At 37.1% G+C, this 12,828-nt stretch overlaps 1 protein-coding gene across 2 annotated transcripts in view; it reads right to left on the bottom strand.

The window, feature by feature from the left end:
* The window catches only part of Slco1c1 (solute carrier organic anion transporter family, member 1C1), a 50,984-nt gene that overhangs the window by 11,423 nt on the left and 26,733 nt on the right, over positions 1-12,828 (bottom strand). For both annotated transcript variants that reach the window (XM_005379046.2, XM_005379049.2), the window contains 3 exons: positions 8,144-8,339; positions 3,871-4,036; positions 694-878 (listed from right to left, as the gene is read on the bottom strand). In XM_005379046.2, coding sequence (XP_005379103.1) covers positions 694-878; positions 3,871-4,036; positions 8,144-8,339 — 547 coding nt within the window. The remainder of the gene's footprint in view (positions 1-693; positions 879-3,870; positions 4,037-8,143; positions 8,340-12,828) is intronic.

The following is a 12,828-nucleotide window of genomic DNA, read 5'->3' as shown; positions in this document are numbered from 1 at the left end:
ATAAAACTATTTAAATTTATATAAAAATATGTACCTACCAATTGAAAAATACATAATGTGGTAGATGAGTTTTAAAAAATATTTTTGAATTTTATATGCAAATATACCTGAAGTCAATAACATGAAACTCATAGATTAGGATTCTCAAGTTATCCCACAACTATGACATGTCTCCCAGATAATTTCAGTTACAGAAACAATATACAGAAAAGTAATAATAAGGACAAAACGTGATATTACACAAGATTTAAAGTGTCTTATAAATTGTGTCTTCCATAATTTGATGAAACTACATTTAATCTAAAACACATTTTAACTATATCACTTAATGTTGCCTCTAACATTAGCTATAACACTGTAGAACGATGTAGGTAATGACAACTCTCTCAGTGTGATACGGGTGCCACCATAGGCTGTTTGTATCATTGAAAACTCTAAAAAATTCATTATCACTGCTTCTAGGCCAATGGTTTCTGAACGTTTTGAAACACAGAATTTTCTACTTTGGCAAAATTTTTGTATAAGAACTTAGAACGGGTTGCTTCTAAAAGTGAAACAAAGGTATGGGACAAATTCCCTGAAAAAAACTACAGGCAGTCATGGCGATTCTCTAGAAAATAATCTGTAATCACAGCTCTCTATAATTATATCATGTCTTATATAATGATTGGTATGGGGAGAATCAGTATTCACCTCAGAAGTAATATGTATCCAGGTATGCCACCTAGGGATAAAGTATAGGATGTGATGACTGAAATTACAAGGAAATACAGAAACATTTTGGAACATCCATTATCTTTTTGACATCTGCCCACTACGCCTGAGAAATTTCCAGATTTAGAGGCTGCAGTTCCCACACAGGTGCAGTTATAAAATATCTGCAACACAACAGAGAGAAGTTCAATTACTTCATCAACAGGTATACAAAACTAAAGATAAACATTTATTTAAAAATACTTTAGAGGCCAGCATCCGTGTATTATACAAACAATGGGGAGCATATTCCTTTCTTTTTCTGTCTTAGAGTTATATTGAGCAAGATGAAATCTACAGATACACCTTCATTATTCAAGCAGCAGCCGGTTGGTCTACAGACTACAAAGCTTATAGGAGAATCTCTCAGCAAATTCTGTCAAATCCAATTGTACCTTGTCTCCTGCACTACCACTGTCAAGTCTAAATCATCATTATATTTTGCTTTTATTGTTGCAGTGATTTCTTTGTGCTCAACTTGTTTCCACTCTTCTCTAGGTACAGCTTATTTTCTACATAGTAAAGTCACCCCAAATAAAAGCTTTGTTTTTTAAATGACAGTCAAATAGCATCAACATTATCAACTTCTCAATGACTCCTTATTGTACATTTGTATAAAAGCTCACATCTTTACAGTGATTTTTATAGGCTCCACATCATGTGGCTATTGGATCCTGCTCTGATCTTGTTGTGCAATGATCCTCCCTTCCCTCTCCCTGCTTTGGACACACACACAATCTTGGAAAGGGCCATGCTGCCTTTTATTTTGCTCTAGATGATCCTCCTCTTTCTTGGCAAGGGCACTCATGCCCTTGCCCTTTCCTCTGCCTGGGCAGCTCTTCTCCTAAATACCTACCTAGGGGGCACGCTCACTTCAGGTTTCTATTCAGAGGTTTTGATAGAGACAACTTTCATGACTATCCATTCAAAACAGCATCCCTCTCATCCAGCTTCTCATTCTAATTTTTTACCGAAAGTATCTATTAGGACCAACCATCTCATATGTGTTTATTTTTAAACTGTATTTCTCCACTACTGTATAATCTTTATGAAGGCAGAAACTGCTTTGTCATCAAAATATATGAGAGCCAAACTTGGCCTTCCTTTCAGGCATTCAAAAGAAACTTGCTAAACAAATGGGTATATTTTGAGGCTGTGACAGAATTTCTATTGGCTGTTAGAGAAAAAAATTCAGGTGCATAAAAGTCAGCTAAATCTCAGCTAACAGAAAACAACTTTTATAATCCTTCCAGTGTGTATTTCTATAAACTTCATTAATAAAATGAAATTTCATAATCTATAATATTTGTCAGTTGCTTTCAGCACAGAAGCGTTTGTGAATTTTTAGATAAAGAATGAAATAAAGCTGACACTTCCTTTCTTAAATGAAAGTAGCAATATAGATTTTTTTCCCCTTAGGGGAGTCAGATCAGAAGTGTTTGAATCTTGACTCTTGCTACTGGTGCACTTTCTCTCTCTCTCTCTCTCTCTCTCTCTCTCTCTCTCTCTCTCTCTCTCTCTCTGTCTTTGTCTCTTTCTTCCTTTTACTCCCATTTTTCTCTCTCCATATATATCTCAGATGCTTCATATCTCAATGTTTTAGTTCTCACTAGAGAAAAATACATAAAACATTAAGCAATTGTTTGAGGATCATGAAATTTAAATGCAGTTTTTAAAGGCATCTATCTTAGCCTCTGGCATGGAATGTCTTCAAGAAGGGAAGGAAAGGGAAGGGAAGGGAAGGAAAAGGAAGGGAAGGGAGGGGAGAGAAGGGGAGGGGGAGGGAAGGGAAGGAAAAGGAAGAGAAGGGAGAGGAGGGGAGGGGAGGGGAAGGGAAGGGGAAGGGAAGGGAAAGGAAGGGAAAGGAAGGGAGGGGAAGGGAAGATGAAAAACAAAGAATGCAGAAGACATTTCAGATTGGTGGATTGTCTTTCTGCTACTAGAGATGAATCCTTTTCACGCTGAATAAAATGTCAAAATAATAAAACAAAGAGAAAATCAACAAACATTACTTTGTATCTGCCCATGGGTTTGCCAGAGCATTTCTACCCTTTATGTTGATAAGCATATGTACGTACAGTGTGATCTAATTTTTAGCCCTCTTGTACCATCAAATGAAGGTGAATTCTGTCAGTCATGAAGAGAATGCAACCTGAGTATAAAGAAGACTCAGTGTTTGAGCCAGGAATGTAAAGGTGTGATCAAAAGGGCATTTGTTAATGATTGAAGTTCATTCTACCATGCAGTACTATTTTGTTATGAACTGTTTGTCCTAAATTCATATACTAAAATACTACCCCCAGTGTGATGGTAGGTAGAGGTAAGACATTTGGGTGGAAGTTAGATCATGAGGCTGAAGCCCTCATGAGTGGCATTTACTGTGTCTCCTTCTAAGAAAAGATCTCTTATTCTCTCTCTCTACTCCCAGCCATGGAAAAACAGAGAGAAGATGACTGTCTACAAAGAGGAAGCTTAATTCTGCTGGTTGTGATCCCCGGCCCCTTAATTTTGGAATTCCCAGCCTCCATAACGGTGAGAGCTAAATGTTTGCTGTTTAAACCACTCAGTCTAAGGTGTACTTGTTATAGCAATCCAGACTGATGGAAACAGTTTCCGACTTAGATTTCTAACCTCCCACTCCCACCTTATGGAAACCCCCATTCCAGGCAATCTACTTTTAATTAGCACACAGATTGGCCTGATTTCTCAAGCAGGGCTTTCCCAGCACCATTAGCTTCACCATATAAGCAGATGCCTGAATCTTGGATCTACACCTCTGGGTCTTGACTTCCTAATACTGGCTTCTATTTTGTCTTGCCCCTAAATGTCCAAGGACCACTTCCTTATTCTGGGCTATTAGTACTTATCAGCAAAACAACCAAATATCTACATAATTTCAAAAGCTGTTCTACCTTGTTTCACAACTAATTCTTACTCTGGCTCTTTTAACTTTAGATCCCCTAGAAATGGTTTTAAATTCCCTGCTTGCATACAAACAGACAAGGAAAGAGCCAGGACTCCTGCCAGCGTATGCTACTGCCGAGCCTCCCTAGAAGCACACAGTTCGATATGGTAAGAGATTCATGGGCAAGTACTTTTGGAAAAGTGTTTTCTTACAATGTCCTTTCCACTCATGTTGGAGGTTTGACAACCAGCAAAGCAAGCTGATGCGTATGTAATTCCATTATCACCACACATCGGTTCCCACTTGGTCTCTGAACATTTGCATCTTGAGTTGCAATTTGAAAAGAGAGCTCGTTCCTGATGAGAGACAGGTTTAGTTCTGAAAAGAAATGTGACAACACAAAACATTACCCCTTAGTAGGGAGCCCCCTCATACCTTCAAAAAATCAATGTTTCTGAGCGAGATGAGTTGCACTGCCAACAAAGTTGGCAAATAGTTATCATCAGAAATGCCAAGGTCTGATCATTAAATGTGAGGTGAGTAATAAACAGATTTACCTTGAAAATTAGCTTGACACAGTGTGCCTTTCTTAACCCGTGGCTTTTGCTAAAGTCTGTAACCTTTAGGGTCTAGGAATGGGATCCATGGACATGCGTTCAAGATAGAAAAATAAGCATTTAGAGCAATTTATGATGTTATTTCAATGGGTTGCAGTTGATATGTGTTTATGTGTGCATATATAAGAATTTCTTTATCTTTACGTCAGTGGAATGGACATTGTTAATGATGTAATGAAAGAAAACTATAACTGAAGAGTTAACATTAAGTATCCTTTCAACATTTGTAGGAACTGCATACCCTAATTGTATCTTCTTATCAATAACACATTTTCAGACTATCTGTCCTTTCCTCTGTGTACCCTCCTGTTGTATAGAGCTCTTCCTTATCCTATATTATCCTTGGTTACTAAATTTCACACTATTTGAATGAATGATTTGTTGATTCATAAAACTTTATTAGAAACTTGAGTTCTACCTTTAGGAGGATGGAAGTTGCTTATAAACAGAAATGAAATAATATTTTCCCTCAAGGTGTTGGCTTTCTTTGAGTGATTTTCCATAACAGTGTTTTTTCTCTTTTCTCTCCTGTTTTGTTCTCTCTCATTCTCTCATACTGTGCCTGTATCTCTCCTAGATATCCTTCTCTCTCACCTCTTCCTTTGAATTGCCTGATCCTTCTCCCCTTTCCCTCAGCACTCTTTTCATATCCCTCCGTTCTTCTCCAAGGCAGGTCCCTGCTATCTCTCCAGTGTTCCACCAGGGGACATTCGTAATCCACTTGCTCCTCTCTCTCATTTCAAATGCATTATCTTTTATTTATCCACCACTTTCCCCATATTTTTAAAGAGATATTTGAAGGACTTAAAATAAAGAAGTAATACATTGGAACACACATGCAAGAAAGGCATGAGCTATACACTTTATTCATTCCTGAATCTACAGCAGCAAGAACAATTCCTGGCACAGTGTAGACTAAGAAACAAGATTTCTAGGAAGTCAGTTATCAAAGAAATATGATACTTTATTTTGGAAAAAAAACCAAAACAGTCCTTTTGGCTTTCACCTCTGAGAGATATTTCCTATAGTGATAGCAGTCATAATATTTCAATTGATGTCATCTTCCATCTAGAAGAACTTCTAAGGGTTTGGTCATCTCAAAGTCACTCTGAATAGAGTGAAAGGGTCTGGACCCCCTGGGAAATCCTACAGGAATGTTTGATCATATTCACTTTCACAAATTCTTAACTGTTAGCTAAGCCTGTTTGGTAGGATCTGCTAAAATTACAAAAAATGAGCTTTTGAAATCCCAGAATCAGGCCATGATGGATACTGTATAACTGAGATCAGGGGAGTCTAGGATTGCAAGGAAACTTAAAATGCTATGGGCTACCTGCTCACGTGGTAGTTCAGGACAGTCAGGTCCAGCATGGCCAGGTAACTTTCTCAAATTTGCACAATTTGCTAGAGACGTGGAACCTTTCCCTGCCTTATGATAAGTTCTTATCTCACATCCAGTTATTGTCATTACCATATCTAAAGCTTTTCTACAGCGTTCTCCCCCACAAATGTCCAATCAAAACAATCTTCAGGGACATAGCAATATGGGACAACCCATGGGAAACACTTTGTATTTTATAAAGTTTTTTATTGCACATCACTCAAAGTCAGTTTAATTTGCCATGTAGGGCAGAACTTAATTACACACAGTGGAGTTGTGATTTAAATTTTTATCTGTAAGAAGAGTTTCAGTAAATATGTCACAATGTTTACATGTAAATGAGATTTGCTTTCCAAATAGTTTATGTTGAGACATGAGAAATTTTCCTAGTGATATTGCTATTTATTTTGATTGTTCCCAAGAGCAAAACTATTCTCAGAGGTTGAATCTTTTCCTTGTTGAGGATGTTCTAAAAAATATGCAAAGCAATTTCAAAGGAGTAGTCTGAGAACTTTTTAACAATGATAGAGTTATGTCAGTTCTATCAAGGTTAACATATTTCAACGTGACTGCTTTGAAGAGGCTTGTACTCAGGGAATGTATTATCTTGTATTTTTTAAAAGTTACTATTTTATTATGTAAGTATGCTTTTCATGTGAACTTTAAAAGTTTGCTGTTATTGTCTGCATATGAGTTTGCTTCAAGCTTAGCTATGGAATGATGTAAAGTCTACATTCTACTTTGGATCTCCTCTGTCTTCAAACCCAAGAGCTGGCATTGATAGATATTAATTTTGGAGATGCTAACTGACTTTTTTAAACTCAATTTCCTTTAAATGAAGTAACAAAACTTTCCACAAAAAGATGTTTGGAGAATATAAGTGAGAAAGTGAAAAAGGATATTGTGTAAATTGCAAAATATGCATTACTCTATCTTTGTCCACCTACCATGAAGATTAGAGAGACACAGTTAAAGTAGGTCTTCCATTCCTTCCAGAAGGCTCTTGTAATTTATATTGACAACTACCATTTGTTACTCTACTGGGGATTGATCCTAGGGTCTTTTCACTGGGCTACATCCCTAGCCTGTTTTAATCTTTAATTTTGAGCCAGGGTCTCACTGACTTGCCCATGATAAGCCAGAACTTGCAGTCTTCCTGCCTCAGCCGCAAAGTGCTGACATCACAAGTGTGTGCCACCAGGCTGCACTATGATTATCTTTCTTAATCTACACTGCTGACTGTTAGCAAACAAGAGGATACTTAACTGAATCAAACAATGTCACTATGGTAACTCCAGAAGACATGATTCTTAACTTTGCATTCATCAATTTTCTGTAATATGTTAGATGGCTCAAATGATAGCCTGTGTTCATTCACCAGCAGAAGAAACCAGGTCAAAGAAAGAAACGGAGCTTAGAACACAATGATAAGATGGGGGAGAATAAAGGAGAAATAGGAAAAGAGCAGCAAAGCAAGTCATCAGCAAGATTTTTGGAACAGGCAGAACACAGTAGAGTCTCCCAGATGTTTGCCTTTGAGCCACTAGCAGAGTTCCAGGCAGTCAGACAGATATGACCAGGGAGGTCTGCCTGGCATGTGGAAGACACTCAATAATACCTTTTAAAAAACAGGTGGGAGAGGAAGAAAGTAACTCTGGGAACTCATGCTAGGAGAAGGACTGCTGGGAAGGATTCTTAATAGGAAAAAGGAAAATAGGTCACACAAAAGCCTGCCTTGTCTGAAAAGAGACAGACTGGATATTAAGTGATCTCATCCCTACCCCATTAAGGATAACAAACATCTGACAGCATCAATTACAAAGAAAGATAATATTCTTGAGACCCACTGTAAGATACCCAGCCAAAGAGAGCTGTTCAGGGAATCAGTGGGTTGCAGGACAGCCATTCTCTTCTGAATCTTCTCAAGACTCAAGCACACCAGAGACCATAGGAGACAGTGCAGACCAACCCCCTCAGAGAGTCCAAAGGGGGAAAGTACAAGTGCTGTCATGAATGCAGCTCTATTTTGCATCAGGCAAGGACTAATCACTTTCATGCACATTACCTTACTTAAACATTATGAAACCTTAAAAGGCAAGTGTTATTATTTCTATATCAGAAATTCAAAAGTGAAAATGGACTGGTTTAAATAAGCCATAAGATATAACTTTACTAAAACTAGGCAGAGACAAGATTCAAGGTCTGTATTTCCACTCTCATGTTGTTTCACCTGCATTGATTCTCTCATGGAAGATGCAGATTTAGCATTTTTTTTATATTTCTCTAAGATATTCAAATTCAAAGTAAATGACAAACTTTTGTGACAACAGATTCTAAAACTTTAGTACTATCAGCTATTCCATGATAAAATAATTCTTTTTCCATATTTACAATCCCTAAAAGTCGAAATTCTGTTTTAAAATTCTATCAATAATTAATTGGATTAAACAAGCCAATCTCCTCAAAGTAATTCATCAGAACACATACCCTTGGTAGGAGACAGTGAGTCCTGCCACATCAGAGTTTTCACAGCCCAAGGCAAATAAGGAAAGGAAGAGGAGGTAACCAAAGACAGATGATCCCAAGTAGAGTTTTGCAGCTCCGCACAGGCTGAGTCTGAATTTTTTCATGACTACTCCCCCCGAGAATATCCCAAGGGCCACTGCAGGGATGTTGATGAGCCCTGAGAAACAAGAAAAATACACCAATTTGCAAATCTCTAACAGAAACATATGGGCACTACACAAACTTTCTAAGCCATTATACAAAAAAACAAAATTAAAAACAAACAACAAGAACAACAAAAATCTGTGCAATGGTTCCTGATACACTATTACAAAGTTTTGGGGGCTGGGGATTTAGCTCAGCGGCACAGCGCCTGCCTGGCAAGCACAAGGTCGTGAGTTTGATTCCCGGTACCAGAAAAAAAAAAAAAAAGATACAAAGTTTTGTCATTTTAACACAGAAATATGTGGTTACTCTCATCTGCTATCACACACCAAGGGTATTTGATGAAAGTCTAGGTCAATATTTTCTTCTTTAGAAATCTGACAGGGAAAAATTAATTGATGGACTTCTATGAATAATGTCACTTAAAGTACTACAGATTGAATAGCCATCCAGAAACTAGAGAATTTTTTTTTTATGCCTGATTATCTCATGATGGACACGTTAGTGATCTGTATGTGTAATATTGGGCAGGTTACTGAATCTCTTAGAATGTCAGCTTCTTTCATCTATGAAAATGATCTTTAAAAGTAATTTTTTAGGTAAAAAGTATTTCAATTATTACATACCAAATGAATGTAATTACATATAATTCAATTTTCTATTATAAGCTCCTTTAACTAATGCTCTTAATTTTCCTTTAAGAAACTCACTTTTCAATCTGAAAATTTAAAACTTATTCATCATTGAAGTGAGGAAAAATTTCAGTGCCCTGAAGCACATTATTCAATAATGAAAAATGAACACATACTTAATAATGCATCCTATTACTTCCGTTCATGGAGAAAAATGGTCTTTCTTATTTTCATTGAACCATGACCCTTTTCTTCAGCAGAAAAGCTGACTTGAAATAAATCTATAATGTATGTGAAAGCTAAAAGAGTTAAATATTAAAATCCAATATTAGTAGAAATAATTTAAAAAACAGTTTGATAAACTTGAGGTTTAACAAGGATTTTTCAAAACAATTAAAATAAGACTAATGAAAAGGAAACAAATAAAAAATGAAACCTAAATACAATTAAGAGACTCACCATAAGCAGAATGAAAAGGCAAGAAGTTTGTGAGAAAGTATTTATAACATTATGTGCAATGAAGAACTTGTATCAAGGAAAATATACAGTTCTCCAACAAATACATAAAGAAGATCCATAAGCAAAAAGTAAAATGGGGCAATGACAGAATGGAATAGTATAGAAGGAATAGAATAGAAAGAATAGAATAGAATAGAATAGAATAGAATAGAATAGAATAGAATAGAATAGAATAGATCAGATCAGAACAGAACAGGGTAGGGTAGAATAGTATAGAATAGTATGGAATAGGACGGAATAGAATGAAATAGAAATGGAATGGAAGGGAACACAATGGAACAGAATGGAACGGAACGGAAAGGAATGCAATGAAACGGATGGAACAGAAGGGAACGGAACGGAACGGAACGGAACGGAACGGAATGGAATGGAATGGAATGGAATGGAATGGAATGGAATGGAATGGAATGGAATGCAGTAGAAAAAGACAATGTTGAAATGACATATGAGCCTATACAAAAGTGCTCAACATCAATAATAATCAGGTAAATGCAAATTTAGTGACAATGAGATATCATGCGTTATGGTTTAGATCCAAAATATTCCCCCAAGGGGCTGGGGATTTAGCTCACTGGCACAGTGCCTGCCTGGCAAGCACAAGGTCATGAGTTCAATTCCTGGTACGGAAAAAAAAAAATCCCCCCAAATTCTCACGTTTTCAGGGTGGTACTCTTGGAAGTTGATGGGCTCAAGGGGCCATCGTACAGTTTAGGATTAATGGACTAATTAGAGGAATAAACAGAGCCCCGTGTGCTTTGAGGAAGTGGGGCATAGTTGGAATGGGTGGGTCACTGGGGCATGACTTGGAAGGGTCTCTCTCCCTCCCCAGCTCCTGTCTCCATTCTGCTTTCTGGCTGCCATGGGAGGAGCAGCTGTCCTCTGCCCGGGTTCTCCTACCACATTATTTCTTTCTGGAGCCAGCCAACCATGAACTGAAATCATGAGGCAAAATAAACCCCTACTCTTAACTTTTGGGTATTAGGTATTTTGTCCCAGCAATGAGAAAGTGACAAAGACAACATCCCATATCCCAGAAGAATGGTTATTGTGAAAAGACTGACAAAACCAATGCTGACAAGGATGTGGATCAATTGGAATGCTCTTATGCTTTTAATACTAGTATTTGACTTGCAGAACCATGTTGTGTTTGGCAATATCTACATAGACACATAGTCCCTATCGCCCAACAGTTGTATGCCATGGTGTAGCCAAAAGAAGTAGGCATATCAACTCACCAGTATATACTATGTAGAATAGACACAGCAATGTTAATTATAATAGCAAAAGGCAACATACAACCCAAATGTCCATCAGCAATAAAATGAATAAATGCAGGTATATTCAAGTAGTAGATTGTTGTACAACAGTGAAAAAAAACAAAGCAACTGCTGTGTACAACAGCATGGATGAATCTTAGGTTTCACTTCAGTTGAAGTACGCTAGACAAAAAAGAAGAATATTCACTTTTCGATTTATGTGTGAATCTCGAAAATAGGCAAGACTGATCTATGATGATAGATTTTACAATAAGTATACGCTTTATGGAAAAATTTTGACTAAAGAGATCCTATGGGCTCTTAAAAGGTGCTATGGTTTCTCAGTTGTGGGTACTACCCTGATATGTATGTAAACATTTATTCAGCTGAGCTGTAAATTTTGCAGACTAAACTGTGAATTATAAGTTATAACTCAATAAAAATATCAAAGCTAAAATGAAGAAAAAACATTTCAAATTTGCATTCCTCATATAGTCTTTGTAAAACCAGTATAAAGCATCACTGGCATGGATGAGAGTTTGAGGAAAAATCTAAAATATTTTTTCAGGTCAAGCATAAAATAATGTGATTCAATTAATTTGAGCCAGTTAATGTTAAAAGTGAAAAGGTTCAGTTACCGAGTCTCTTAAATTCTAGTAATTTGGAGAAGGCCCCAAAAAAGATTCTTTTAGATTAGCATCAGCCAAATATTCATCAGAGAGGATTATTATAGGAAATTGCATCCCCAAATAGGCTCAGCAGTTTGGTTTTTTGTTTGTTCGCTTGCTTGCTTGCTTGCAGAGCTAGATACATAGAGTGATTTTTAACATCTCCTATGTGGAAGAAATTATGTTAAACCAATGGAGTCTCCCATCATAAAGGAACACGTAAAAAGAAATAGAATATATTTTCTATCTTAAACCAGTAACATTAAATGACATCTTCTTGGACTAAAGAAACTAACCCAGCTTTTAAAATATCTGGTTACTTCCAGGGGAATGGTCAGATGTTATAGAATCTGCTTCCCCTTTATTTCTTCGTGCTTTTCTTGGCCCTTGAATGCTATTCTGATTAGTGACTTACTCTAAGGGCACACTTATAGAATGACAGACTTATAGATATTTTACAGCAAAAGTTAGGAATCAGTTCACAGCCTGGAACTATGCTCGTGCTGCCTGTCATGTAGCTAGCTTGTTAAATTCAGTCAGCCTGACTATCTCCTTCTCTTTGATAATGCACTGGGCCAACTTGACTGTGTCTAGCTTGTGTTTTCCTTAGTTAAAAAAGTATATATTGTTTCCAGCTTGTGTCAAGGACTTCATGTCTGGATCAGACTGGCCCAGTCAAGGACCCATTTAACTCTACTTGCTCTGTTCACACCCCTCCCCTCCTTCCCAGAATGTTCTTACTTTATGATATACAATTCCTTTTAAGTAAATCTATTTTCTTGACAACATATGACTCAATGCATGTAACCAATCATGTAATAACCTGTTATCAGCTTTGTTCTTCCCACTTGCAAACTGTATTTAAACTGAACTCAAACCTGACTCTGGGCTGGTGATTTGAACCCCCAGGTTCCCCAGCCCCCTAGCATAATACAAGTTGACTTCTAGATCCTTGGTGCAAAAAATCTTCCATTTGGTTTGATATTGGTTTCTGCAACATTTCAACTGCGGTAAAAAAAGCACAACTCTTAAATAACTCAATCACCAGGAATCAGAATAGTCTTTTCACTGGACAAATGCAATGTTCGTGTCATGGTAAACACCTTTTACCCTATCTAATTCACCATTTTATATCATTCCAGAAACTGTCCACGTATAATCATTACTGTTGTGAGGTTTCAGCTGCACTTGAAACACAGCTACTCAGCAATAACCATCCCTAATAAAATATACATTGGGTCCATATGACGTTACTTCTTTGAGAACTGTAAGCAGTTCTCTCTAGGTCACATACTCACGGTTATGAATAACACTTGCTGTACAGTCCTGCCACAGACCAAATACTTTATTCGGCTACATTGTTTCACTTGCTTTTTGATGTCATCTAAAATGCCCTAGGCTACCTTAAGTCTGTAAGTACTGGGACA

Source organism: Chinchilla lanigera, unplaced genomic scaffold, assembly GCF_000276665.1.
Source record: "Chinchilla lanigera isolate Chin_1 unplaced genomic scaffold, ChiLan1.0 scaffold00012, whole genome shotgun sequence".
Taxonomy (NCBI): domain Eukaryota; kingdom Metazoa; phylum Chordata; class Mammalia; order Rodentia; family Chinchillidae; genus Chinchilla; species Chinchilla lanigera.
The sequence above is the reverse complement of the archived record's forward strand: the minus strand, read 5'-3'. Positions and strand labels throughout refer to the sequence as shown.